At 38.6% G+C, this 25,813-nt stretch overlaps 1 protein-coding gene across 12 annotated transcripts in view; it reads left to right on the top strand.

The window, feature by feature from the left end:
- Nucleotides 1-25,813, top strand: part of LOC311077813 (complement C3-like) — a 501,390-nt gene that overhangs the window by 67,269 nt on the left and 408,308 nt on the right. For 8 of the 12 annotated variants that reach the window (XM_084106441.1, XM_084106440.1, XM_084106439.1 and 5 more), the window contains exons 21-23: nt 9,511-9,717; nt 9,884-9,941; nt 10,046-10,129. The exons of 3 other annotated variants lie outside the window; for them this stretch is intronic. In XM_084106441.1, coding sequence (XP_083962567.1) covers nt 9,511-9,717; nt 9,884-9,941; nt 10,046-10,129 — 349 coding nt within the window. The remainder of the gene's footprint in view (nt 1-9,510; nt 9,718-9,883; nt 9,942-10,045; nt 10,130-25,813) is intronic. One more of the 12 variants, XM_084106430.1, reaches the window with a different exon arrangement.

Genomic DNA, 25,813 nt, shown 5'->3' with positions numbered 1-25,813 from the left:
AGGGGCCATAGGGGCTCAGAGCGAAGGGGGTCTGTACAGACGGGGGTCTCAGACCCATTCTAGATCTAAGACAGCTGAACAAAGCGCTTTCGAAACGCCGGTTCAGAATGCACGCAACCAGGAAAAACCTTGCGCAATTTCGCCGAGGGGACTGGTTTATGTCAATAGATCTGAAGGACGCGTATTTCCAAATACAAATAGCGTCACGTCATAGGCAATTTTTGAGATTCGCCTTCAAGGGCCAGGCATATCAATACACAGTCCTACCGTTTGGCCTGTCTCTAGCACCCCGTGCATTCACGATGTGCATGGACGCGGCGCTCGCACCCCTGAAGCTTCGGGGAATGTGAGTTTTGAACTACTTGGACGATTGGCTGGTTCTAGCTCAGTCACACTCAGAGCTCATAGAACACAGGACCATATTACTCAATTGGGCGAAGATTTCACTGTCTCCCAGTCAGAGAATGTCTTTTCTGGGCACAGAACTGGACTCGCTGTCTATGACAGCACAGCTGTCGTCGCAGCGCAGATGGAAACCTTCCGCTGCGGCACTATAGTCCCGCTCAGAAAGTTTCAAAGGATGCTGGGTCTCTTGGCCACAGCATCATCAGTACTCCAGTTGGGTCTGCTTCGCATGCGCCCACTGCAGTTCTGGCTAAAAGCGCGAGTACCGCGCCGAGCGTGGACCTCCGGTCTTTCTCGCCTCAAGGTCGATCAGAAATGCGTCTCAGCTCTGAAACCTTGGAGAACGATCGACTGGTACCAGTCAGGTGTAAGCCTGGGGACTTCCTCGAGTGTGAAGGTGGTGTCTACGGATGCCTCCACCTCGGGATGGGGAGCGCTGCTCGAGGGCAGACCGTTCTTCGTCAGGACGGGAAAAGCTTCTACATTTAAACTGCTTGGAAATGATGGCAGTCGACAACACGCTGAGGCATACTTTGTCCCCAGATAAAAGGACACCACGTCTTGGTCCGTTTGGACAACGTGTCAGTGGTGGCCTATATAAATCGCCAAGGAGGTTTCAGGTCCCGAAACCTTTACAGGCTGACGGAGCGCCTCTTGGTTTGGGCTCAACACAATCTACACTCGTTGAGAGCAGCGCACGTGCCTGGCCACCTGAATGTGGGACCAGACAGACTGTCCAGGAACAATGTTCCAGCAGGAGAATGGTCTCTACACCCGCAGACAGTCCAGCTGCTGTGGGAGACATTCGGCTGAGCGGAAGTAGACCTGTTTGCGTCTCAGGAAAACGCTCACGGTCCGGAGTTTTTCTCCAAGAGCGGGGATGCGCTGGCCCATGTCTGGCCCCGCTGCCCGCTCTGTTTTTCCCCCCGTCATGCTCCTACCTCGGGTATTAGAGCGGATCAGGGAAAACGGATGCTCAGTGCTACTAGTGGCTCCATTCTGGAAGAACCAGGCTTGGTTCCCGGTTCTGATGCAGCTGACAAGCACTGCCCCATGGCCGATACCAGTGAGGAGGGACCTCCTCTCTCAGGCCAAGGGCTCGATCTGGCATCCTCGCCCGGAGCTTTGGTCCCTACATGCGTGGGCCATCAACGGGTACCCGCTAACCTCCCGATGGGAGTGTTAAACACGATCATGCAGGCTAGGGCCCCCTCTACGAGACGGCTCCATTCCTCAAAATGGTCTGTGTTCTCTAGCTGGTGCACAGCCCGTGGCATATCACCCCCAAATTGTGGGGTGACGGAGGTTCTCTCCTTCCTGCAAGAGCTACTGGATAAGGGCAGAACCCCATCCACGCTCAAGGTTTACGTGGCGCCATAGCAGCGTTTACTAAACCGACGCTTGGCCAGTCACTTGGAAGGAACGATCTGGTCATTCGCTTCCTTAGAGGAGCTAAGAGGTTAAATCCTCCCAGACCTCCCTCAGTTCCCATGTGGGACCTTTCTACGGTCTTGGAAGCCATGAAAGGTGCCCCATTCGAGCCAATCCAATCAATAGATATTAAACACTTGTCTTTCAAGACAGTGTTTTCTTCTGGCTCTCGCTTCAGTGAAGCGCATAGGGGACTTACAAGCGCTCTCAGTGAGCACGACATGTTTGGAGTTTGGGCCAAATGACTCGGAAGTCATACTCAAACCGAGGCACGGGTACGTTCCTAAATCCCTCAACACACCGTTTAGGGCTCAGGTGATTTCCCTGTCGGCCCTGCCGGTCTCTAATGAGGAGAAGGACGCGAGCTTCCTTTGCCCGGTCAGGGTGTTAAGGGCTTATGTGTCTCGCTCGACTGTCTTCAGACAGACAGAGCAGCTCTTTGTCTCGTTCTACGGACGTTCTAAGGGACTAGCCGTGTCGAAACAGAGCCTATCCAGATGGATAGTTGATGCTATAGCGCTGGCTTACGCTTCTAAGGGCCTGCAGTGCCCGTTAGGTGTCAGAGCGCACTCCACAAGAGGCATGGTTTCGTTGTGGGCTTGGTCTAGTGGGATTGCCTTGCAAGATCTGTATGGCGGCAGGCTGGGCCTCCCCGTCTACATTTATAAGGTTTTATAACCTAGAGGTTCCCGCCTTGCAGGCTAGGCTGCTTTTGGTCTAATAGATCAGTATTGTCTGCCCCGATGCTATCGGCCCAGATTACTGAAGCTGCTTGAGCGACGCTCGCTGATCGATCATGCAACTCTATGGGCAGTGTGTAAGACCCATAATATTCATCAGACCAGGCCGAGTTTTCGCCCTGGCTGTGTGGAACACTATCAATATAATTGCTCCTTATAGGATGCTGTTTATTACAGGAATGATGCTATTCTAGCCTCTCTTCCTGGACTCTCTGTGAGTCCCTGATGATCATGTACTATATGAGCCCAGGGCACTTGCCCTTGGGACTTTGGTATTGGATCTCAGCATGCACAGCGTTTTACACTGTGTTCCCCATAGCGTAAGATATTACGCAGTACGAGAGAACCCCTCATAAGAGAACGTACTCGGTTACTAACGTAACCTTTGTCCTCTCTAGAGAGGGAACAAGTACTGCGTATCTTGCCGTGCCTGCAACACGCTCTGGTTCGCTTCGGCGATGAAAAACCAGATTACCAGCCTGTTCGAGCTATATTTATGGGCCCAGACCACGCCCGTTTCGGCGGGTCGTGACGCAATGGGCGCGAAGCGCCCCCATTGGTTCTGACGTTACCACGGGGCCTCTCGATAGGCTGCTGCGGTTGCCGCAGGGCAGCCAATAGGCGCGCGAGCCGTCTTGCCTATTAGTCCATGGGCCAGACCAGATATTGGTACCATCTGGGTGGGCAAAACCTTACCTGTACTAAATTGTTTATGGGGTTAATATAAGTTCATTTTAATATGATAACCTTTCCACAGTCCCAGCTTTTTATACTTTTTTTTAGAATTGGTAATTTTCCTACTTTTATGTATTAGAATTATTTTTGAAAAATACACAAATGTCCAATACCATAATAACAGTGATCTAATATTAATACCAAGCAAACTAAAATATTTGTAAATATTAACAGGCATAATAAAGTCAATATCTTTGAATTCACACTGATATTTTGTTGTTTTGAGTTGTAAAAAATATAAAAGAAAAGAAAAATAACACATGTATTGTTGACTCTACTGTCTACCATTGGAAAGTCATAAAATGTACATACGATTTGTATAATATATTTCAATACGTTTTGTTTTCAGGTTCATGTGGAATGTATTAGGTAACAGCTTTGTAACACAAGAAAATAAGAAACGTTGAATTTCAGGTAGATATTAACACATATGCCCAGAAACCCCATTTTATTCCAAAATCTGTGTTTATCTTGGTCACAACCTTCATTGCTATTATATTATGCCGTTTTCTAACCACAAAATAAACAGCTCTGATGTCAATCTAAAAGATTAACTACCGGACAGCTCGCGGTCATTCGGCAAACAGTCGCGGACATTGGATCCATTGTGATATTTTAGCTTTGTGCACAAACTTGCACACCGACAGGCCTTCACCTACACTTGCATATTTTGTAATGCTACGTTAAGTTGTTTCTTCCAGTGGATGCAGTCAACCAGACCATTGAGGAGACCATCAACAAGGACACACAGACAGCAGGAGGAACAAAGGGCTTCCCGAAGTACTACCTGACAGCAGAGTACCGCAGCGCATACCTAAGAAAGCTAAGAGAGATGGTCGGTTGGGGTGATTCTCAGCTGAATCATCCAGAACTACAGCCGCCAAAATTTCAAGACAGAATATCTGGAAACGAGAGATACTTTTCTACGACACGATGACCAAGAAAAAACTTTTAAAAAATTCTCAGAGATCAAGAAGAAGCAACACAGTCAGGAGCAAGCCAAGCAGGTAGTATTGTAGGCCGAAAGAAACCTCTTTGGTCACATGATCTTGGTGGCACAGAGCCGACAACTACACATGAGTGACATCTTGGCTCATCCTCTGGGACCTCTGCCTTGGGCCCTAGCTAACAAGGATGGGTCTCTACGCAAGACCAACAAGGCAGCTTTGGTCAGAGAGTTGGAGAAGAGAGTGTCCCCAGCTGAGGAAATCCCAGAGCCATCAACAACCGCCATTGATGGAATGAGCCTGTTACAGAAACTGAAGGGCCAAGACAATTCCTTTGCGCAGTTGGCTGTCTCAGCTCTGGACAAGGAGCTGCACGAAGGGGGAAAGAGCCAGCGTATAGATGTTGTCTTTGATGTGTACAAGGACATCTATTACACGGAACGTGAAAATAGAGACACCAGCCACCATAGTCACGTTTGCCTGGAGCCAGAGCGCCTGACATCAAAGCAAATTTAAAAGTGCTGCCTAATGCTAATCGTAAATTATCTAAGATTATTATTCACATCAGCACTAATGATGTTCGACTCCGCCAGTCGGAGATCACCAAAATTAACGTTAAAGAGGTGTGTGAACTCGCAAGTATGATGTCAGGTACTGTAATATGCTCTGGCCCCCTTCCTGTTCGCAGGAGTGATGAGATAGTTAGCAGATTGTCATCACTCAATGGCTGGCTGTCTAAATGGTGTCCGCAAAATAATATAGAGTTCATAGACAATTGGAAAAGTTTTTGGGGCAAGCCTGACCTGTTGAAAAGAGATGGTATTCATCCCTCCTGGGATGGTGCTGCTCTTCTCTCTAGTTATATGGCACATAGTCTTAGACCTCAAACATGACTTGTGACTTGGAACGTCACCAAGGTCAGATAAATCCCATCACATAGAGGCTCTTTCACCTAGAAATCATCATATAGAGACTGTGTCTGTTCCCCGAATTAGGGAATATAAAAACTCCCAAACCCATCTAAGGGTAAAAATTTAATTGATGTTCAACAAATAAAAAACAGATATAATACAATTGAGCAAATGATAATGCTCGGTTTGCTGAATATTCGATCCCTTACTTCAAAAGCACTTATTGTTAATGATATGATTACAGACTATAATCTAGATGTGCTGTGTTTGACAGAAACCTGGCTAAAACCAAACAATTACATTACTTTAAATGAGTCCACCCCCCAAGATTACTGTTATAAACATGAGCCTCATCTGAAACGCAAAAGGAGGGTGGTGTTGCTGTAATTTACAGTAATACTTTCAAAATTACTAAGAAGTCTAGTTTCAGATACAATTCTTTTGAAGTGTTGGTGCTTAATGTAACAACATTAAGTGTAAATGATAAATCACGTTTGAATTTGTGCTGGCTAATGTATACAGGCCACCAGGGCACCATACAGACTTTATCAAAGAATTTGCTGACTTTCTATCAGAGTTAGTACTGGCTGCAGATAAAATCCTAATTGTTGGTGATCCTAAATATACATGTAGATAACGAAAAAGATGCATTGGGATTGGCATTTAAAGATATTCTTAACTCTATTGGGAGTTAGACAACACGTGTCAGGACCTACTCATTGTCGTAATCATACTCTAGATCTAATACTTTCACATGGAATCAATGTTGATGCCGTTGAAATTCTGCAGCAGAGCGATGACATCTCAGATGATTATCTAGTCTTGTGTAAACTTCATTTAGCCAAGGCTGCAAAGCCGACTCCTTGTTACAAATATGTTAGACCTATCACTTCTGCCACTAAAGATTGCTTTATTAATAATCTTCCTGATCAGTTCCATAATTTCAGCATCCCAGATATTCCTTAGAATAACTTGATATTGCGACAGAAACTTTTAACTCTCTCTTTTCCAGTACTTTAGACACAGTTGCTCCGTTGCGCTTAAAGAAGATTAAAGAAAATAGTCCATCTGGGTGACCGATGTGGTTCCATTCTGGCCATTCATGCTCTTTCGGGATGTGATACCACCTCAAATCCTGTCGGGAAGGGGAAGGTGTCTGCACTCAAGGCCATGAGAGTCGTACCTGATAAGCTTCTCCACTGTATTAGAGAGGCAGAAGCCACAGATTTACAGATCACAAAAGCAACAAGGGCTTTCTTTCTGGCTCTGTACAATCAGAGGAACTCTGTAACCTTCGATGCAACCCGGTATGAAATTTCCCGGAAGTGCAACAGTCCCCCAGCAATGAAGACACTACCTGCTACAGAGCGCAATATGCGCTTTCATGGAAGACGTGCCAGCCAACAGGTGCTGCTATGGAAAGCTGCAGACAAGCCTGATCCACCGGCTGTGGATATCACCTTGTTTGGATGGAACAAGAAGATGGGCCTAAAAGAAGGAGAGGAACTGATTATGCCCACCCAGGATTCAAGTCAAGTTCCTCCTCCTGCTTTTTTAGCTGCTGTCAGCTTAGGTTGCAAAGCCGGGTTGAAACCTTGCACATCAGCAAAGTGAAGCTGTGCAGCTGCAGGTCTGGCCTGTACCAGTTATTGTTCCTGTAAAGGCAATGATGGTATATGCTGCAACATACTTACACAACACCAAGAACACAAAGAGAGGGATTAAGGGTCTGGAGAAAATGATGACAGAACAGACAAACAGTGAATATGATGAGGCTGCCTTTTGTTCATTAATTGTGAGGCATAGCAGTTTGCCTGAAGGTGGTAGCCAGTGTGTGCTTTGTGTGGTGTGGAGGTGAGGCCCTCTTGGTTAGCCTTGCGTCTGGCGGGCTGACCCGGGTTGCCCAGACTCAGTTTTAAAGGAGAAGTTCACTTTCAAAAAAACTTTTGCTGATAATTTACTCACCCCCATGTCATCCAAGATGTCCATGTCTTTCTTTCTTCAGTCGCAAAGAAATTAAGGTTTTTGATGAAAACATTCCAGGATTTCCCCCCATGTAATGGATTCTATTGGGACCCAAACGGTAGAAGGTCCAAATGACAGTTTAAGTGCAGCTTCAAAGGGCTTTAAACGATACCAGACGATGAATAAGGGTCTTATCTAGCGAAACGATCGGTCATTTCCAAAATAAATAAAAAAGTTTAAGTTTTATAAGCACAAACGCTCGCCTTGCTCTGTTCTGTGATGCGCGTTCGTGACGTCACGTAATACGCAATTACGTTGAAAAGGTCACGCTTGACGTGTTTACAAATGTGCAGGAGGAGGACCATATACACATTTTCAAATGTATTTGTGTCAGTTTATCGTTTAAAATGCCCATTTCGTGTGCGTATCCTGGGTGTTTTAATATTAAAAAGCCAAAAAGAACATTTTCTTCAGGACAGAAATTTTTCAAGCGTGACCTTTTCAACGTAATTGCGTATTACGTGACGTCACGAACGCGCATCACAGAACAGAGCAAGGCGAACATTTGTGCTTATAAAACTTAAACTTTTTTATTTATTTTGGAAATGACCGATCGTTTCGCTAGATAAGACCCTTATTCATCATCTGGTATCGTTTAAAGCCCTTTGAAGCTGCAATTAAACTGTCATTTGGACCTTCTACCGTTTGGGTCCCAATAGAATCCATTACATGGGGGGAAATCCTGGAATGTTTTCATCAAAAACCTTAATTTCTTTGCGACTGAAGAAAGAAAGACATGGACATCTTGGATGACATGGGGGTGAGTAAATTATCAGCAAAAGTTTTTTTGAAAGTGAACTTCTCCTTTAACTCTTGCGTCCTACAGAGTTTTAACTGGGTCCTCGTTGGATCTTGCGACTTGCGGACCAACCTGGGCAGCCCTTCTGCCATTCGGGCGTTGCCCTAGCGACTTGCGGGGCCTGTCTTGTATGGCATGTATATAGTGTATATTTGTACATAGTTCGTTGATCACACATGGTGATGGGTTTAGGTGATGTCATCTCAATGGGTGTCTTAAAGACCTACCCCATTAATATGTATCATACAGTGGCAGGATCCAAGTTATGTTAAATACCTGTATTAATTTTTCCTCCAGAAATGCATAACATTCAGCCTAACAAAGATTCATCGTTTATCCAAAAAGCAATTTTGAATTTTTAAAAGTGTCAGGATGGGATTCAGCCTCACTACACCCTAAAAACAATGCATCAACATTCACAAGAGCACTCATGATTGTGAAATGTAAAATTATTTTGTTTACCATAAAAATAACCTAAAATTATGCCTGAAAGTAATCATAATTTGCCTAAATAAATCAAAATATGTCATAAAATTAGCTCTTTGAAATCTGAAAATGCCAGAAATGAAATCAGCATCCTCTAAAACCACTCACATATTGTAGAAATTGACCATACAGTGCAAAATATCTGGTGAAAATGGACGATTAAGCTAATAATGCTAATTATGCTAATCATGCAAATTGCTCAACATATGCAAATTAGCATCCGGCAGTTTCTGTATGCTGAGGACCCATACTTCACATTTCTGCAATAAAACTTTGGTGTACTCAACATTTCCGGGTTCACCTAGTTGGCTACTAGACTATTTCATGATATTGGGGTATTACGGTTTGACATGCTAAAACTCCCAAATTTAGCAATTTTTAGCAATTTATTTTGGAATTATTGCCTTTATCTCATTATTTCACTAATTTTGAACCTACTTTATTTGTGATGAATGAACCACTTGATGAATTATCAACTGGATGAACCAGATTATTTCCATGGAAGGTACTTTTGCCATTTTTTTCCGCTTACAGGGGTCAGTCACTTCAAGCGGTCATAACCACTACTAAGCTGCCAGTTGGCAAGGGTTATCATGTCAAAACATTATCTAGGGATGCATATGATGTAAAAAATCGCAACTAGAATTTGCCCACCCAGATGGTACCAATACGTGAAATTTTGGGTCTTGGCCCAAGGACTATATGTCTGCATGCTGCTGCAACGCGTTTTACATTATTCCAAAATTAAGGATAATTTCTGGCTTCAATATCTCACGGAAAAGAGATTTCCCCATAGCGTAAGATATTAGTACTCGTTCCCTCTCTAGAGAGAACAGAGGTTACGTTAGTAACCGAGTACGTTTTTTGAGCTGCTTGTGACTCAAACTGAAGAAAAGTGTAGAATACTGAACTGTGCTGAAACAGAAATGTCCTCAATCATCACATATTTCATTTTTGATTCTAATTTATTTTGGAGGACGTTTCCTCTAGATATTTAAGCGATTTTTGTCTCACTCCCCTGTTTTCACCAGGTGCGTGTGGAGTTTATGGAGACAGAAAATGTTTGCAGCTCTGCCAGTAAGAAAGGCAAATACAGAACAACAGTAAACATTGACAAAGACTCCAGCATAGCGGTTTCATATGTGATTATTCCCATGACTCTGGAAGATCACATGATTGAGGTGAAAGCTTCAATATTTGAGTATGAGGATGGAGTGAGAAAGACCCTGAAGGTGGTGGTACGTTTGATGGCATTTCTGTCAATTTTCAGTAATTCTGTTTTATTTGATTTGGTCATTTGTTAATATAAGATTAAGAATATATATAAGAATATAGATATTTGTCCTATTTTTTTTAATAAATGAACGATTACCACAGGTAGTTAATTTACTCTGTCTCTTTCAGTCTGAGGGTGTGCTGATTCCACTAAAAAGCGATGTGGAACTCAATCCTGTTAAGAATGGTGAGATTCCCTGCTCAAGACTCACCAAAACTGTACAACATCTGATCAGCACGTGACTCATGACTTTTCCTTCATTGTCCTGTTCTTTATCCCAAATGTAACAGGGGAAAAACCTATACTTATTAGATCTGCAATACTAAAGGATCAGGTTCCAGGCACAGCTGCTAACACCTACATCTCTATTGCTGGTAAGGAAAAAGATGTTTTTAAGAATATGTAGTGATTATTTCTGTCATGTATAGTTGTGCATTTTTTGTTTAAAGAAAGCTGAAACCTGGGGTGGTATACAATTTTGGACACTGTGTGGGTTTTTGGTAATCGCAGGTGGTAAAATTAAAGCAATGATGTAAAGTCCATGAACAATTGTGAGGGCTAGTATAATTATCTATATTTGCCTCACATTTTCCCACACAGTATGTTCCTTCTTTTCGGCCAGTCCAAACAAATGTTTTTAAATTATTGTTAGATAATTATTTGTTAGATTAAAAAGAAGTTCAGTAAACTTTAAATGTGTATTGTTATGCGTTGTAGTATGTGTGCCCCTATATGTGGTTGGTTCGAGATCCTTAGTGGAATAATATATTTTTTTTTTTTTTGTATCTATGCCATTGTTGTTATTTTCATATAGTGTGTGCATGCTACCAATATTTGAATCAGTGAATTCTTTAAGTTGGTACCAGGCGGTAATGTTATGGTGATATTGAAAACCTGTGAACTTTACGGTAAAAAAACGGCAGCTGTGGTTGCCAGTATTTTACCGTAAAAAAATATGGTGGCAACTTTTATGTTTTACGGGACTTAAATTTACGGGCAAAATAACAATGCAAAAAAAAAAACCTGTGAAATTTACGGTAAAAAACGTCAGCTTGGTTACCGTAAAAAATATCGTAGCAACCTTACTTTGGACTTAAATAAAAAAAAAAAAAAAAAAAAAACATCAGCAGGATTTAAATGTGTGGTAAAAAAAAGAAAAAGAAAATCAGCTGTGGTTCCCAGTACTTTACCATAAAAAAATATTGTAGTAACCTTTTAGTTTTCACAGGACACCCCTTATATTTCAATTTCACTAAAGTATTAAAATCTGCTTTATACCTTTGCAATATACTGATAACCACCATAATAATACAGGTGGTAAAAAAGAAAAGATGATGATTTAAAGTGCACTATTAGTTTTCCACAAGCTTTATTTTTTATGTTGTTTTTGTTGCAACTTTTTTGTGATGTTCAGAGTTTTATCTGATTACGTTGTTGATTTGTCACCATTGTTGAGATTCATACGCTGATTCTTGATGTCTTGGTTGGTTTAAATCATACAGAAGTTCAAAACCTCTTTTATACGCCATGTATTTTTATATTTCTTCAAATTATCTGTTTGTCACTGCTGGCTCGCATGTGGTGGGGCCACAGAGCTATTACACACAAAAACGTGAAATATATTAGTATTAAACAGTCATGCCATAACGAATGTGCTTTATAAACACATTCATTAATTATGGTAATTCTCATTAATAACTTTTATGACAAATTGGTTTGTAATACAATGTTTTTTAAATTACAGGAAACCACAGCTGGTAGTTTTTTGCTGTAAAAAAGGGTAAATTCTGACAACATCATACCATTTTCCATTAAAAAAGTAATATACTGTAGAAAACAAAAACAGCCTACAGGAATATACTGTAAATTAACAGTGCTCAAAATCGACACTCAGAGGCTGTTTTCCCAATCACACCCTATACCCTCATTCACTATTCCCTACATTAGTTCACTAATATAGTCCCCTTGACAGAGTGAATGAAAAGAAGTGAGTGACCTGAGACACTGATGAACACCTGATAAGCAGAATCACTGAAGGACAGAGAAACAAGAACAGAAAAAAGAGAAACGCAAGAATAATAAACTGACTTCCAGCCACCGAGTGTGAAACCAGTTTACAAACCAGTTTAACATTATTTCTTTCATACATGTACAAAAGTTCTTGTTGAGAATTAACAGATATTTCGTTGGTGATATTTTATTGAAAATAATAAAGTTTGTAGTCACCATGATGGAGATCAGTATTTGCTTTGGTCTCTTGACCAAATATGACTTTATAAGGTTAGTTTTTCTCTGGCTGCTGTAACTATGAGTTTATAAAACACATTTGTTATGGCAAGAAAAAGCCAAGATGAAGTTGATCAGATGTTTTAGGCTGTTGAGATGATGCCATAATCATCCTGGACACATCTGATTCTCTGATCATAACCTCCATATAAGCTTTGAATTTATGGGTATTTAATAGTTATCATATATCTGTTAATCTACAATATGAAATCTGTAATCAGTTATTCTGAAAGATATTGAAATCATATAGTGCATTAAAACATTTTTAATTCCTGCTTGACACAAACACCAACAATCAGCATATGAATCAATAAAAAGTTTCATGTCAAGTCAAGTCATGTCATGTCATCCTCATTTATATAGCGCTTTTAACAATGTAGATTGTTTCAAAGCAGCTTTACAGTGACAAACGTATCATTTAGGGCAGGGCTATTCAATTGGTGGCCCGCGGGCCAAATCTCCATGCGGCCCGACGGCACCAACCTCCCTCCTCCTCTTTTCCTGGCGGTGCGGTTAATTCAGTTTGATACTCGCTCCGATTGACCTGAGAAACGTTTTACGTGCGAATATTGCAGCAGTTATTATATGTGTCCCGAATTTATGTCGACTGAACCAGTGATAGGCTACCAATCATTTGTGAATGAATCATTATTTTGGTTCGATTCTAAATGCGCTTGCATACCGGTCTAAAACTATTCGGATTCATTCGGACCGCTCCGTCACTGAATCGTCTGAAGCGGTTTCTCGTTCAGTACAGTATAACAACAAATAGCGATGTTTTCAGTTGTTTCACTAGTTGTTTCAACACGGCCCAGCACGGAGTTGCGTTTACTCCCGGTCCCGGACACTATATTAAACAGCGTTGCGACAACCAGTGGGAAGCGTTTCAGTTCGACAGAAACCTCTCTGTTACAAACCACAAATCACTCGATGATTTAATTAGTATTAAATCGGATGAAACAGCCTCAACATTCCCAATAAGACTGATGAGGAAAGCAGGAGAAACATTGTGGCATGAACAAAATTAGAAGACTTTAAATCCCCTAATCACCCTTACAAACATTTACCATGAATTTACTGTAGTAATTTACCATGGTTGGCCAGAAATGTGCAATATTTATATTGAATACTATGTAGTAATAAATAAATATAGTAAATATATATATATACTATAATATCATATAGTAAAATAGTAAATATAGTGATTTATATTGCATTAGTTTTATTAGGTGGGTAGAGGAATATATAATTAATGCTTGTTATGAAATTATGTCAGTTTCTTTGTAAAGGTGCGTATAGTTTTTAACTTGTGTTTAGGCATTTTTTATACTTTGGGAGCGAGTAGCCTGTGGTTAACAAGTCTCACTGTCAGAATATTTTCATTTAAGCATAACAATTATAAATAAAATAATTATTATTTCTCACCAACAGCTATAAGTTTGTATAAATAATGTATTTGTTCCAAGGAAAATAGTTGTACACAGCTGTAAATTATCAAGTTTTTTATTTATTATGGTTTTATATATTTGCATAGGCTACTGTTGGGTACCACATTTCCAAGTAAATACCATACTTTTTTAGGGTTACTTTAACTTATTTATTTAAACTGTTATGTTTCAATAAATAAGATAAACCCCCAAACCAACCCACCGGCCCACCTCAACTTTTCGATTTGATAATGCGGCCCTCGAATGAAACTAATTGAATAGCCCTGATTTAAGGTAACAGAGATTGTTTTGGCTTTATAGCGGTTCTTTAATAAAGTTGTTTTCCAGCTAAAGTTAGTTTTGATTGATTCGCTTCCATCGCAACAATCATTTGTTATTAAATTAGGGGCCGCTAAGACGACACAATTCTCTGTACATAGACTTTAAATGCGAACCTGTGATAAACGCTGATGGCGCTCACATGCGCATTAAGAATTGGTTCTATAGTTATGTGCGTTTGAATATATGTGCGCAGGTTTGGAATTCCCTACATACCAAGCCTAAACAAAGTACTGGTCTTTCCTTATACATTTGTATACAGACTTTTATTTTATTTTGTCACTTCGGGGTAGGTACGCTTTTTCCGGCAACGCTTTATCTGTAGAGTGGTAAAGGGATCCTCCACAGGGAGAGACTAGTTGGCACTTCAGCACTGCGTTGACATCGGGTCCAGGCGAAGGTCCTTCATCAGATCTGGATACAGCCTGGATCCGGTGGGCTGCGGGAAAACCTTGGGATAAACAAAGACACTAAAATTTCGCAATGCATGCTGGGTTCCAGGATAGTATAAAACTCCCAGCATGCACTGCTGCATGAATAAAAAATGATTGCCACCATTGTTGAGATTCATGTGCTAATTTTTTTCTGTGTTTCTACAATACAGTGTAGCTCTGTTTCTTTGGTTGTGCATGATGTGTTAAAAAAAATCATCATTGTAACTCATAGCTGTAGTTTGGTGCTAATGTAACACTTTTGATACATGATTAAACTCTGAATGAAATTAGTGAATGTACAGGCCAATGATTTTGGCAGCATAATCAATATAACTGCAATCTTTCACTAACCATGTGTGTGTGCACAAGTGTCCTACAAAAACACAGTTTAAGCAGCAAGAGAGAAACTAATGTCATTAAGTTAAGAGTCCAGAACCCAACTAAAGCAAACACTGATCTCTATAATGGTAACTTCAAAGCAAACATTTTCAATTAAACATCTCAATAACAACTTCTGTAGATGTATGACAGAAATAAAGTCATACTGGTTAATAATAAGTGTAATAATGCGTAATGGCTGGAAGTTGTAGTTATTGTGTTTCTTTATTTTCTGTTTGTGTGTTCCTCTTTCCTTCAGTGATTCTGCTTGTTAACAGCAAGTGTTCATCACTAATGCTCAACAATCACTTACATATTCACTTAATTATCTCACTGCAACACTGTCTCAATGTTACTTTTTACTCTTTGTAGTGTGGATTTTCCTGTGGGGTTGAAAGGGTTAATAGTGTAAGATAAAAATACACACCCACAAAATGTATTTTAACAGTAATAAACTGTAAGTTATAAAACAGTTATATATTGGCAATACTGTTGCCAGTAGTTTACTGTAAAATGTATTTTTTGGGTCACCATTGTGCTGAAGAGTAGAGCCTGTGCTTCAGTCCAGGAGAAGATCTATAGACATTGGTTTTATTCTGCATGTTGCTTTGTTTAACAGGCAGTGATTTTTTGTTTAACAGGCAGTGACTGTGTATTTGTGGTCCAGTGGAAATCTTTTTATGTTCTACTGTTTTTTAGTGGTCTCAAATGAAAGAAGTTCACAGTAATACTTACTATACATTTTTGTTAATACATTTAAATGACAGTTGGTCAATTTAAGGCAGTCGGTTTCTGCAAGTGAAATTAGTCAACTTGAGTTTTAATTTAGTGCATATTTACAGTAACATACTGTAGATTACAGTAAATAACTGTACAATTAACAAAAAAAAAAAAAAAACTGTTTTATAAAAAAACCTGGTAAGGTCTAACAGTGCATAAACTGAAGTTCAATGCCATAAAACCTAAAATATTACTACCATATTTTTTACGGTAAAGCACTTGCAACCAGCTGCCAGTTTTTTACCGTAAACTTTAGTTCAGTGCCGTAAAAACTAAAATATTTCTACCGTATTTTTTACAGTAAAATACTGGCAACCAGCTGCCAGTTTTTTACCGTAATTTTACCGTAAAGTTTGATGATGTAAAACTTTGTAAAATTATTAAAAAATTAGTAATTTTTTTTTACAGTGTACTTCCAAAATCCGTACATTGTTGTCGATTATTCCCCTGAAAATGTAATTGCGATTATTAATTACGATTATCACAATTTACATTGAATATGAATATATATATATAGGGGTGGCACGGTACATGAAAAAACATCCGAACCGTTCGCTTGTCTCGGTTCGGAGCGTGTGTGCATCGCACGGTTCGACGCATGCGCAATGTAGCCTCGTGCCCGTGCTAATACAATGCTTAATCATAAATCAGATGTTCCACTATATTTTGTGTTTTCACGTGAATAAATACATAGATCTATTGTTTCACTTATGTACTTTAATGGTCCAGTGGCAGAACTTTTGCCAAGCGTGTCATAGGTTCTGAGTTCTAATCCGCACTCGTATATATATTTTTTCTTTTTCATCAAAAATCGATTATGTTTATCAGTGGTTGTATATCAAACAGTGACAGATTTGTGTGAAATTCGTTTTGTGATTTCACCGGAACGAATAGAGAGTCTCCTCAACGGATTGAAGCGCAGGTCCGAGTGAAGACTGTGCGGCGTGTGCGCGAGCCAACAAGAGAAAACTGTATCAGCGCCACTGATCGCAGCGGCAACGAGCACTTTGATCACTTAATAATAAAAAAAACACATTTCAGCGTGAGATTGCATCTTATTTAACAAACGAACGAAACTAATAGTTTGCTAGTTAACTGGAGATGTTTTATTCATTTGAATTGGTACACAGCAAAAACTTCAGTGTTAAATTAACACTCCTGGGAGTGTGTATGAGTCCACACTCAAGAGTGTAAAGTGTTAAAATATGAGTGTTAAATTAACACTCAAGAGTGTTAAAGTTAATGAGATAATTAAGTGATTAATTTAGTGATGATTGAGCATTATTGAAGACACCTGATGTTAACAAGCAGAATCACTGAAGGAGAACATCCCAAATTGTAAGTCACTATTATGGTGATCAGTGTTTACCTTAGTTGGGCTATTGACCCTTATATGTTTACATTATATGTTTAATTTGCTTGTCTGCTGTTATTGATTTATAACAGTCAGATGAACAAAGAAAAAATCTGATCTGGTGGTGTTGGTTATATATATGATGTTGGTGTTGGGCTTGACTGTGTTTGTGGGGTGCACTTTAACATGTGTTCATGCTTCGTTTTTTAAAATTTGCATTATTCTTCACATATTTAACCATTATGCAACTGCTCTGTCCCTCCTTGTAAAAACGGTCGGATGTTTCCAGGTTCTATGAAGCCCCCACCTCAAAAATACGCAATAAGCTCAGATTGGTTAGCTGGTCCAGTGTGTTGTGATTCACGTTGTTCGGAAACATCACGCCCCTTACCCTTACCGGTAGTTTGTGCTTCAGTAAACAACGGCGTCAATATTGCCATACCAATTTGAGCCTGAATCAGACCCAGAGAATGTTAGTGGAGTGGATCAGCAGCACCTGTTCAAAAACGGCTGTTAAAGGACGTTTCAGAAAGGTATGTTTTTTTTTAAGACTGCTGATCTATTGTGATCGCTACATGACACTTTTACTTTTGTATATTTAGAACGATTGTAGCTAAATATCTGTCGTCAGAACTATTAACCAAATACGAACACTAAACATTGGCTTTACAACAGTAGCCAAATCAAACACAAAACGATTGTTTAGCATGACTGTAGATAAACAAACATGTAGATAAACAATACAAAAAAAGCTATAATCAAAGAATATTTTATACTGATCACATAAACGACAACAACAACGAACATTCCAAGTTCGCTGCTCTGGTGATATTAAACAGAAGTCTGTATGTGTTTGTCGGATAAGTACGAATTAGCATTTAACAAACTGGTTTATGGAGCCAAACAGCGTTGTCCTTCGTTTACTTCCTTGCTACAACGTACAATTAACAATACGAACTATTACAGGAAAACACACCAATGAAAAAATCATACTTACAGGTTGTGGCTCGTAAACAACAGCTTCTGTTTTTAAAGTTGGAACTGCTCAATCTTTCAGGACAAGCCGTTGTGCGAATCCTGCATTGAACTCGCGTAGATTGAGGAAGCTTTCCTCCGGAAAATGTTCAGCACAGAGAGCGACATTTGGATTATAATTATGAGGGACTGAGTTAAAAATAAATTGTAACTGTCCTTAGGAAGACTGAACTGTAACCATCCTTAGGAAGACTGAATAAAGTAGACCTGCAATCTGGGTGAAAATAACAGCGTTTCGACGGCATAGCGGCAACGACACTCCACTACCACAACAACTCTTCTCCAAAGCAACATAAAATGGCCTCGCCCCCTTTATTTATTGTGTTACCAGAGGAGGGGTTTATGTAAATGTTAGGGTTAGTGATGTTGTCACTAACCCTGGAGGGATGTCTTGTAGTCCAACAGAGAACGTTTGATGTAGCCGTCTTGAACTTTGAGTGTTGTAACTTTGCAGATGTTGTTTATGCTCAAACAGCAACATTACACACTAACTAAAGTTAAAAAAGTGAAATCACATTCAACCACCCCTTTAAAAGTGTAGTGACACATTAGTGTCTAATTAAACAACTGCACAAACAGCATTACCAGCTTCACTTATTACCAGAGGTGGAAAGTCCAGGGGTCAGAAAGTAAAAGTCCTGCCATATGTTTATTCCACCCATGAACTCACACAGCAAAAACTCCAGTGTTAAATTAACTCTCCTGGGAGTTTATTGGCTCCAAACTCAAGAGTGTTAAAGTTATTGAGATAATTTAGTGATGATTGAGTGATGATTGAGCATTATTGAAGACACCTGATGTTAACAAGCAGAATCACCAAAGGAGAAAATCTCTTTTTTTTAAAGTTGCCATTATGGTGATCAGTGTTTGATTTAGTTGGGCTCTTGACCCTTTAACTAATAACATTAGATTTTGTTTGGCTCTTGTATCTGAGTTAAAACTATCAGATAAACAAAGATAAAAGCTGATCAGGTGGTGTTAGTTATGTTTTGACATAATCATCACTTGACTTTAAAGACTATTTCTTTAAAGTTGTTCTGATGAAAAGATTTTGAAAAAGTATTTTATTTGGAGAGACAGACATCAAGAATCAGCCTGTGAATCTCAACAATGGTGCCAATAATAAAGCATAAGGCTAACCCTTACCCCTAATCCTTCCTTAATAATTTGTTACACAGACCTTTATTATATTAAATATTAATCAAAAATGATTCACACCTTCACAAAATCCAAAAAAAAAAAAAAAAAAAAAACTGCCATAACATTATTTATAGTAAGTTTATTTGATTCACAGCTTATTTAGAGTTCGACATCGACAACCCAACTGCATTTACCGCAAACAGTCTAAACTAAAAGATTGTTTTGATAATTGTTCTACACATTGTCATATAGATAACCTGAATACAGTAGTTTATTAAGTTTAAATCTTGCTAACCACTCTTACTAAAAAAATGGGGTAAGCACACTTACATTCTCATTTTAAGAGGTGTTAAATCTGGTTTGATTTGTTTACATTAGCTAATGTATTAGGCTAACTAACATGAACCACAAGCAATACATTTGTTACTTTATTTATTAATCTTTGCTAATCTTAGTTGAACAAACAATGAACAGCTGTATTTTTATTGTTACTTCACACAGTGCATTAGGCTAACTAATGTTAACAAATACAACTTTTGATTTAAATAATGTAGGCTAAATGGTGAAATTAACATTAATAAAGATTAATTAATGCTGTAGACATGCAGTTTATTAATAGTTAATGTTAACTAATGTAGTTAACTAGAGTTTAATAAATGGAACCTTTATTGTAAAGTGTTACCGATTTGTAATACACAGATTCAGTGTTGGACAGATCAGTTGTTTTAACCATTCATTAAATAGAATCGTTTCAAAGGAGTCATTAGTTCGCGAATCGGACGTGTTATTAGCGGACTTGTACACGTTGTCTGATTAACCTGGCAGTTAGGACATCACACAAGATTTGTCAACACAGAAAACATTTCATCATTGGATAGGTTTTGTTTTGTTTATTGAAAGTGTTTTTATGTCAGCTGAATGGATGGAACGCTTTTCAGAGAAGATAAGGCAATGTAAAAAAATTGTTTTGTTTTTTGTTTTTTGTTTTTTTAGCACAATTCACACCCAGCGGTAATTCAAGAAAACAATATCCAAATGCTCCATGTGAAACTTCGGTCTTCTGGTCTTTTACCATTGTGATTTTGATTAATATGTGTGAGGGAGCGAGAGAGAGCAAGGCAGTTTGAAGACACGTGCGACCGGGTCTCTCTCCCTGCTCGTTCTTTCAGTAATATGCGCCCTATTGCAAGCGCAGTAGTTATCTATCTAAATCATTCACTGATCAAAAATTTGCTTGTGATAGAGATGCGTCAGTGACAGACTATATCAGAGACGGAGGGAGAGCAGGGAAAGGAAATGCAGCTGAATGAATACGCTGCGTGTTTTAAATAGCGTAAAAAAATTTATAACGAAACGCAATATGTGGCGGCCGGTGTTGATTCTGTGGCGCATCGCCATTAATTAGTCTATGTGTGGGAAACACTGATATCAGAACAACTTTTAATAATAATAAACGTTTTTCCAGGCGCGCATATGTTCATGGTTGCATAGCAACGACAGAGACGCCACGGGAGAGTAAGCGCTTGTGGAAAGGAGAAAGCAGTGCGAACTGCGCTCTCCAAGGAAGTATCAGCAAATAATTAATTGATTTACTACTAGATATATTTATGGAGATGAGAAATAAAAAGCCGTCATTATGTCATTAATATCAGTCTGTCAGAAAAGCAGTTCTACACTGCAAAAAGAGATGTGTCAAAAAACAACACATGTGACTGTGTAGATAGCATTTTGACACATGTTGTGTAGATTTTAGCACACAATGTGTGTTAAAATGTAACTCTGGATAGAATAGCACTGGGTGGAGGGCAGTTTGTGTTTATGAAAAAAAAAATAGGTATATTTTATATGGTATCCCATAAAATACTCTAAAATAAATAAAGCAATACATTCAAATAAATAAATTAAATCTTAATTCATGAAAACTTAAAGATTAACATGTGTTTTTTGGCGGCCAATCACATCATGCCTCTATTTCAATGTCTTTTTCAAATGCTGCTTTCACTTGTTATTAATAACCAGATTAACTTTATTTCTGTCAGACTCTACAGAAGCTCTTATTGAGAATTAACAGGTTTTGCTGTTGACGATTCATTGAATGTTTCATTTAAAGTCACCAGAATCGTGATTAGTGTCAGCTTTATTTGGGCTCTTGACCCTTGACTCTTTAACATTAGTTTTCTCTGATTGCTGTAAGTGTGTATTTATTTTAACACATTTGAAACAGCAGAAATAATCATGAGAAAAATATGCTCAGATGATCATATTATCATCATGGACATGTAAGATAGTTAAACTCAGCAAGAGTTTAATATTTGAAAGAGGAGTGTAATATATAAAAGATGATTTTTAAAAAGATTAGCATATTGCAATTTACTTAAAATTTATTTTTAAACACACAATTCGTAGAGAACCTTACAGGCTATGGTATCAAACAGACATCAAGAATCAGCACAAGAATCTCAACAATGGTGACAAACAAAAAGCTTCATGTCGCAATGCATGCTGGGTGCCACCATAGTACAAATCATAGATATCATATAATAAAGGCTAGATGTCTCGTCCGCGCTGCTGGCCAATGGAGGTCGACGTCTGCACACGGCGGCCATCTTGCCACAGGGAGCTCGCTCACTCGTTTAATGGTGCATGTACTTTTAAACTTGCTCAATTTTCAACCGATTTTCAAACGGTTTGGTTTGTTATAAACGTCAGAGATGTAGTTATGACACTGCATACATATGAATAATTATAACAATGGACTTCCATATGAAAGAATTATAGCCACGTTAATAACGTTTGTAAGAAACCAAACCGTTTGTAAATCCATCAAGATTTCAGTGAGATAAGAGGATTTGTGTGCGTGCTGATCACTCACCTTAATTCACAGCTTCCCTGTGGTAAGATGGCCGCCGGTGATGCTGGAAGTGACTCCGCCGTAAGACATCTAGCCTTTATATGATATCTATGGTACAAATCTCATCCATGACTCCCAGGATGCATTGCGGCATGAAGCTTTTCGTTTGTCACCATTGTTGAGATTCATACGCTGATTCTTGAGGTCTGTGTTTGACTAGTTTCTGCTGCAGATTAAAATTTTCAGATTTTCTTTTTTGTTTTATTCTGCACTGCTGATGTAGTGTCATAAGATTGTTATAATTAACAGCACATAAATAAATTAAATATGCACCACCCATATACCCATAAACTTGATCAGATCAGCACTTGTTGATTATGACACCATCAAGAAACATCTGATTATATTTTCTCTCATCATAACAAATGTATTTTATTAAAATACAGTTACAGCAGCCAAAGAAACACTAAAAGAAGAGTAAAGGGTCAAGAGCTCAAATAAAGGAGCCATTAATCACGATTCTGGTGACTTCAGATAACACATTCAATGAAACATCAACATCTAAACCTCTGTTAATTCTCAATAAGAGCTTGTCTATGTAGATTCATGATGTCTAAACCATCCAAATGTTCAAACAAACTCTTTATTAAACGTCACTGGACTCCATAAACACAAGTTAACAATACGTTTCAGTGTTCGTCCAAACACTCAGTTGTAAAAACACAGGCACTCTGGCAAATACACACCGACTACAGTCACATGTGACACATATCTGACACAAGTTGTGTAACTATAACACATAGTGTGTAAAAGGTTTCAACACACTTCTGTGTAAGAGGAATAACACATTAGTTGTGTTAAAGGTAATACAAAATGTGTAGTCCTTATAAACACAGAGATGTGTTAAGAATCGACACAGGTTGTGTGTTAAATTTGACACAACATGTGTTGTCCCTGAGCACACACACTACATGTGTTAAAATCTACACAACATGTGTTGTCCTTGAGCACACACACTACATGTGTTAAAATCTACACAACATGTGTCATTTTTAACATCTCTTTTTACAGGTTGTGTTGTTTTCAACTCATCATTTTGAGTGTCGACACTCACCATCACTGTGAATGGTATGCAGTGTTTGCTATGTTCTCAAACAAACAGGCCCGTGTAAATACAAGTTATTTGTACAATATTTTGTCAGTTGCTACATTTTAATTAAATTCAAAGTGCAAACTCGGTTAACTGTTATCACTTCATGAACTTTTGTCAAAAGCAGCATTATCAATTAGGGGTTGAAGCGTGAATAACTGAATAATGTCCAGGGCCCGGTTTCCCAAAGCGTTCTTATCTCTAAGTAGTTCTTAACCTTATGGGACGGTTCCCGAAACGTTTGTACGCTAAGTATATCTTTTGTAAGTCACACTTTCGTAAGGTTGGTCTGGACCACTCTTAGCTTTACCTTATCACTGTTGCAGGTCTATATGAATATAATTCTGAAGTTTTAATACACCCAGACAGTATTAAATTAGGCTAATTCAAGTGTTTTCATGCAAAGAATAAAATTGTCATTACACTGATTGTTGTTAGATTTTTAATTATATTATTATACAATATTATTAATTTAATTAAAACGCTCTTTTAAAGGCCAGTGAAAGCATAGGCAACTGTCAGTTAAGTCCTATTCGGACGCTAATATCGTTTCTCATGGGCTCGTCCGGTATTTTAAACATTTACAGGGGTAAGTCGGTGATTTTATTGCCGTCCGAATCCATAATATCAGTGTTTTTCTCACCCAACCCGCATAAAAATCCCTGGCCAAATTAGTACCTTCTGTTTTTTGACAAACAAGTCATGTGGTAATTTAATTGCTGTCTGAATCCACATCTCTGAGTTTACAAGAGATTCAAAATTCACGGTTTAAATCCTTTTTGATCACTGCCGAGCACCGTACGCAAGATGTAAACTTTTATTACTGAAATGCTGGAAAGTATTTACAAGAACAATATTTCATCGCAGCTCCACCTCAGCGAACAAAAATGGGAAAGAGAAGAAGGCACGTAAATTTTTGAAAAGGTTATTGTGGCAGCAATATATGTTACAGGCCAGTGTAAATACAAGTTATTTATATACAATATTTTAAAAAAACCCCTTAATACTGAAAAAAATTATATTCAAAATTTTATAAAAGTTAAAAATGACACACTTAGACATCAGCACTCGTCATATAAACCTCAACAATGGTGACAATCAAAAAATAATTAAGCTGCATAATTTATCCATTTGCAATGCATGCTGGGAGCCATGAATGTGTTTTGTATGCTGGCATGAAGAATGTCACCATTGTTGTGTTTCATATACCGAATGAGTGTATAAACGTCTCTAAACGTATAAGAACCTTAACAAATTCAGTGTTTACGATATATACACTCACAGAAATCAACATACAGCATCTGAAACACAATAATATTGTAATATAGTATCATCTTTTTCACATTTGTTGAGTTTCATATTTTTCAATAGTGTTTAATTTCCTTAAGCTATCAATTACAGAATAAGTAATCATTTGTCTGTTATTACATTATAATTTATTTAATATTTTTTTCTATTTTAATTAATATTTTTAGTTGTGTACTTACATTTTCCCGACTGTTTCCAACAACTTTCAAACCAGGAGAAATTTGTAATTTAGTTCGAAGACATGGACCATTTCTTTATTTCCGTTTTGTCGCCGTCAGTGGCGTCATATCTGCGTTGTCCCTGGTTTCCGCTCATACTGCCATAGCAACCAGAGCCTGACGCGACTGACGTGGACTACTGTGTAGTTCGCAATGTCTATCTGCATGCTGTTGATGTTTCGTTCAAACATTATTGACCATGGCAAGCAGACTTTGGATAAAAAAGGAGAATTAAAACGAGAATCAATATCAGCGCGGTGTTTTCGAGATGCCGAGAGCTCCCATAAACAGTAACGTTATATAAACGAGAGCTCCACGTCCGAGACTTCGACCGCTCCTACATGTACTTTTACATAAAACGCACATTTACATAAAAAGAATCAATGTTATATAGTTCAACAATGATAAAATGTTAGAATATGATCTGTATGTTATTCTAATGTTGATCTAGCTTACTGCTAGTCTCATACAGACAAACTAACACATACATTTCAACACATTCAAATGCAGTTTAGTGTGATAGTGTAATGTTAGACCAAGTGAAACAGCGCTGCGTTACCTCACAAGTTTAATTTGTCTAATAAACTGACCTGTGAGTAGTAATTCTGCACTTGCGTGTAGTTCGGTAGAATGAAATGTCCATATTCCTTTTATATCCGCGGGACTCGCGTCGCGTGTGGAGCTGATAGCTGTCTCTTAGCAATCCCGAACTGCTTCATATCACAGTCATGATAAAAACATCGATGTATTCACTCATCCATAAACATTATTAGATCGGTCGGCTTGACGTTGACGACAAGATCCATAATTCTTAGCAAATGTTGCGTCATCAAATGACGCCTTTGTTATTGTAAGAGGTTAGTGACCCCTAGCGGCGAAAAATTCCATAGTGTACGTTGTAGTAACATTAAGGAAACTGGACATTTTTATGTTCTTGGAATGTTAGAAATCAACGTTCCTATAATGTTGAATTTTACATCAAAATTAAGTTGAAAGAACGTTTGAGGAACATTATACCTTTTAAAACACGTTCCTTTAACGTCAAGAAAACTGGTCATTTTTCATGTTCCCAGAACCAACACTGAAAATTTGGAGAACGTTCTTATAACAAAAGTCTGTTTGCTGGGACGTCACAATGTTGCTATAGGGATGCTACGATACCATTTTTTCAGAACCGATCTGATCCGATACCAAAAATTCTGAGTATCGGCCATACCGATCCGTACCAATACCAGCGCAGTTTTTTTTTAATCAAGTAGAATTTCTATAACTCTGTGTTGAACTGATAATAAGAACTGAAAAAAAGAAAAACAACAACAACAAAAAATATATGATCATAATCTGACATAAATGCTAGA

Source organism: Abramis brama (assembly GCF_963993115.1).
Source record: "Abramis brama genome assembly, chromosome: 2".
NCBI lineage: Eukaryota > Metazoa > Chordata > Actinopteri > Cypriniformes > Leuciscidae > Abramis > Abramis brama.
This window is presented reverse-complemented; position numbering and strand designations above follow the sequence as displayed.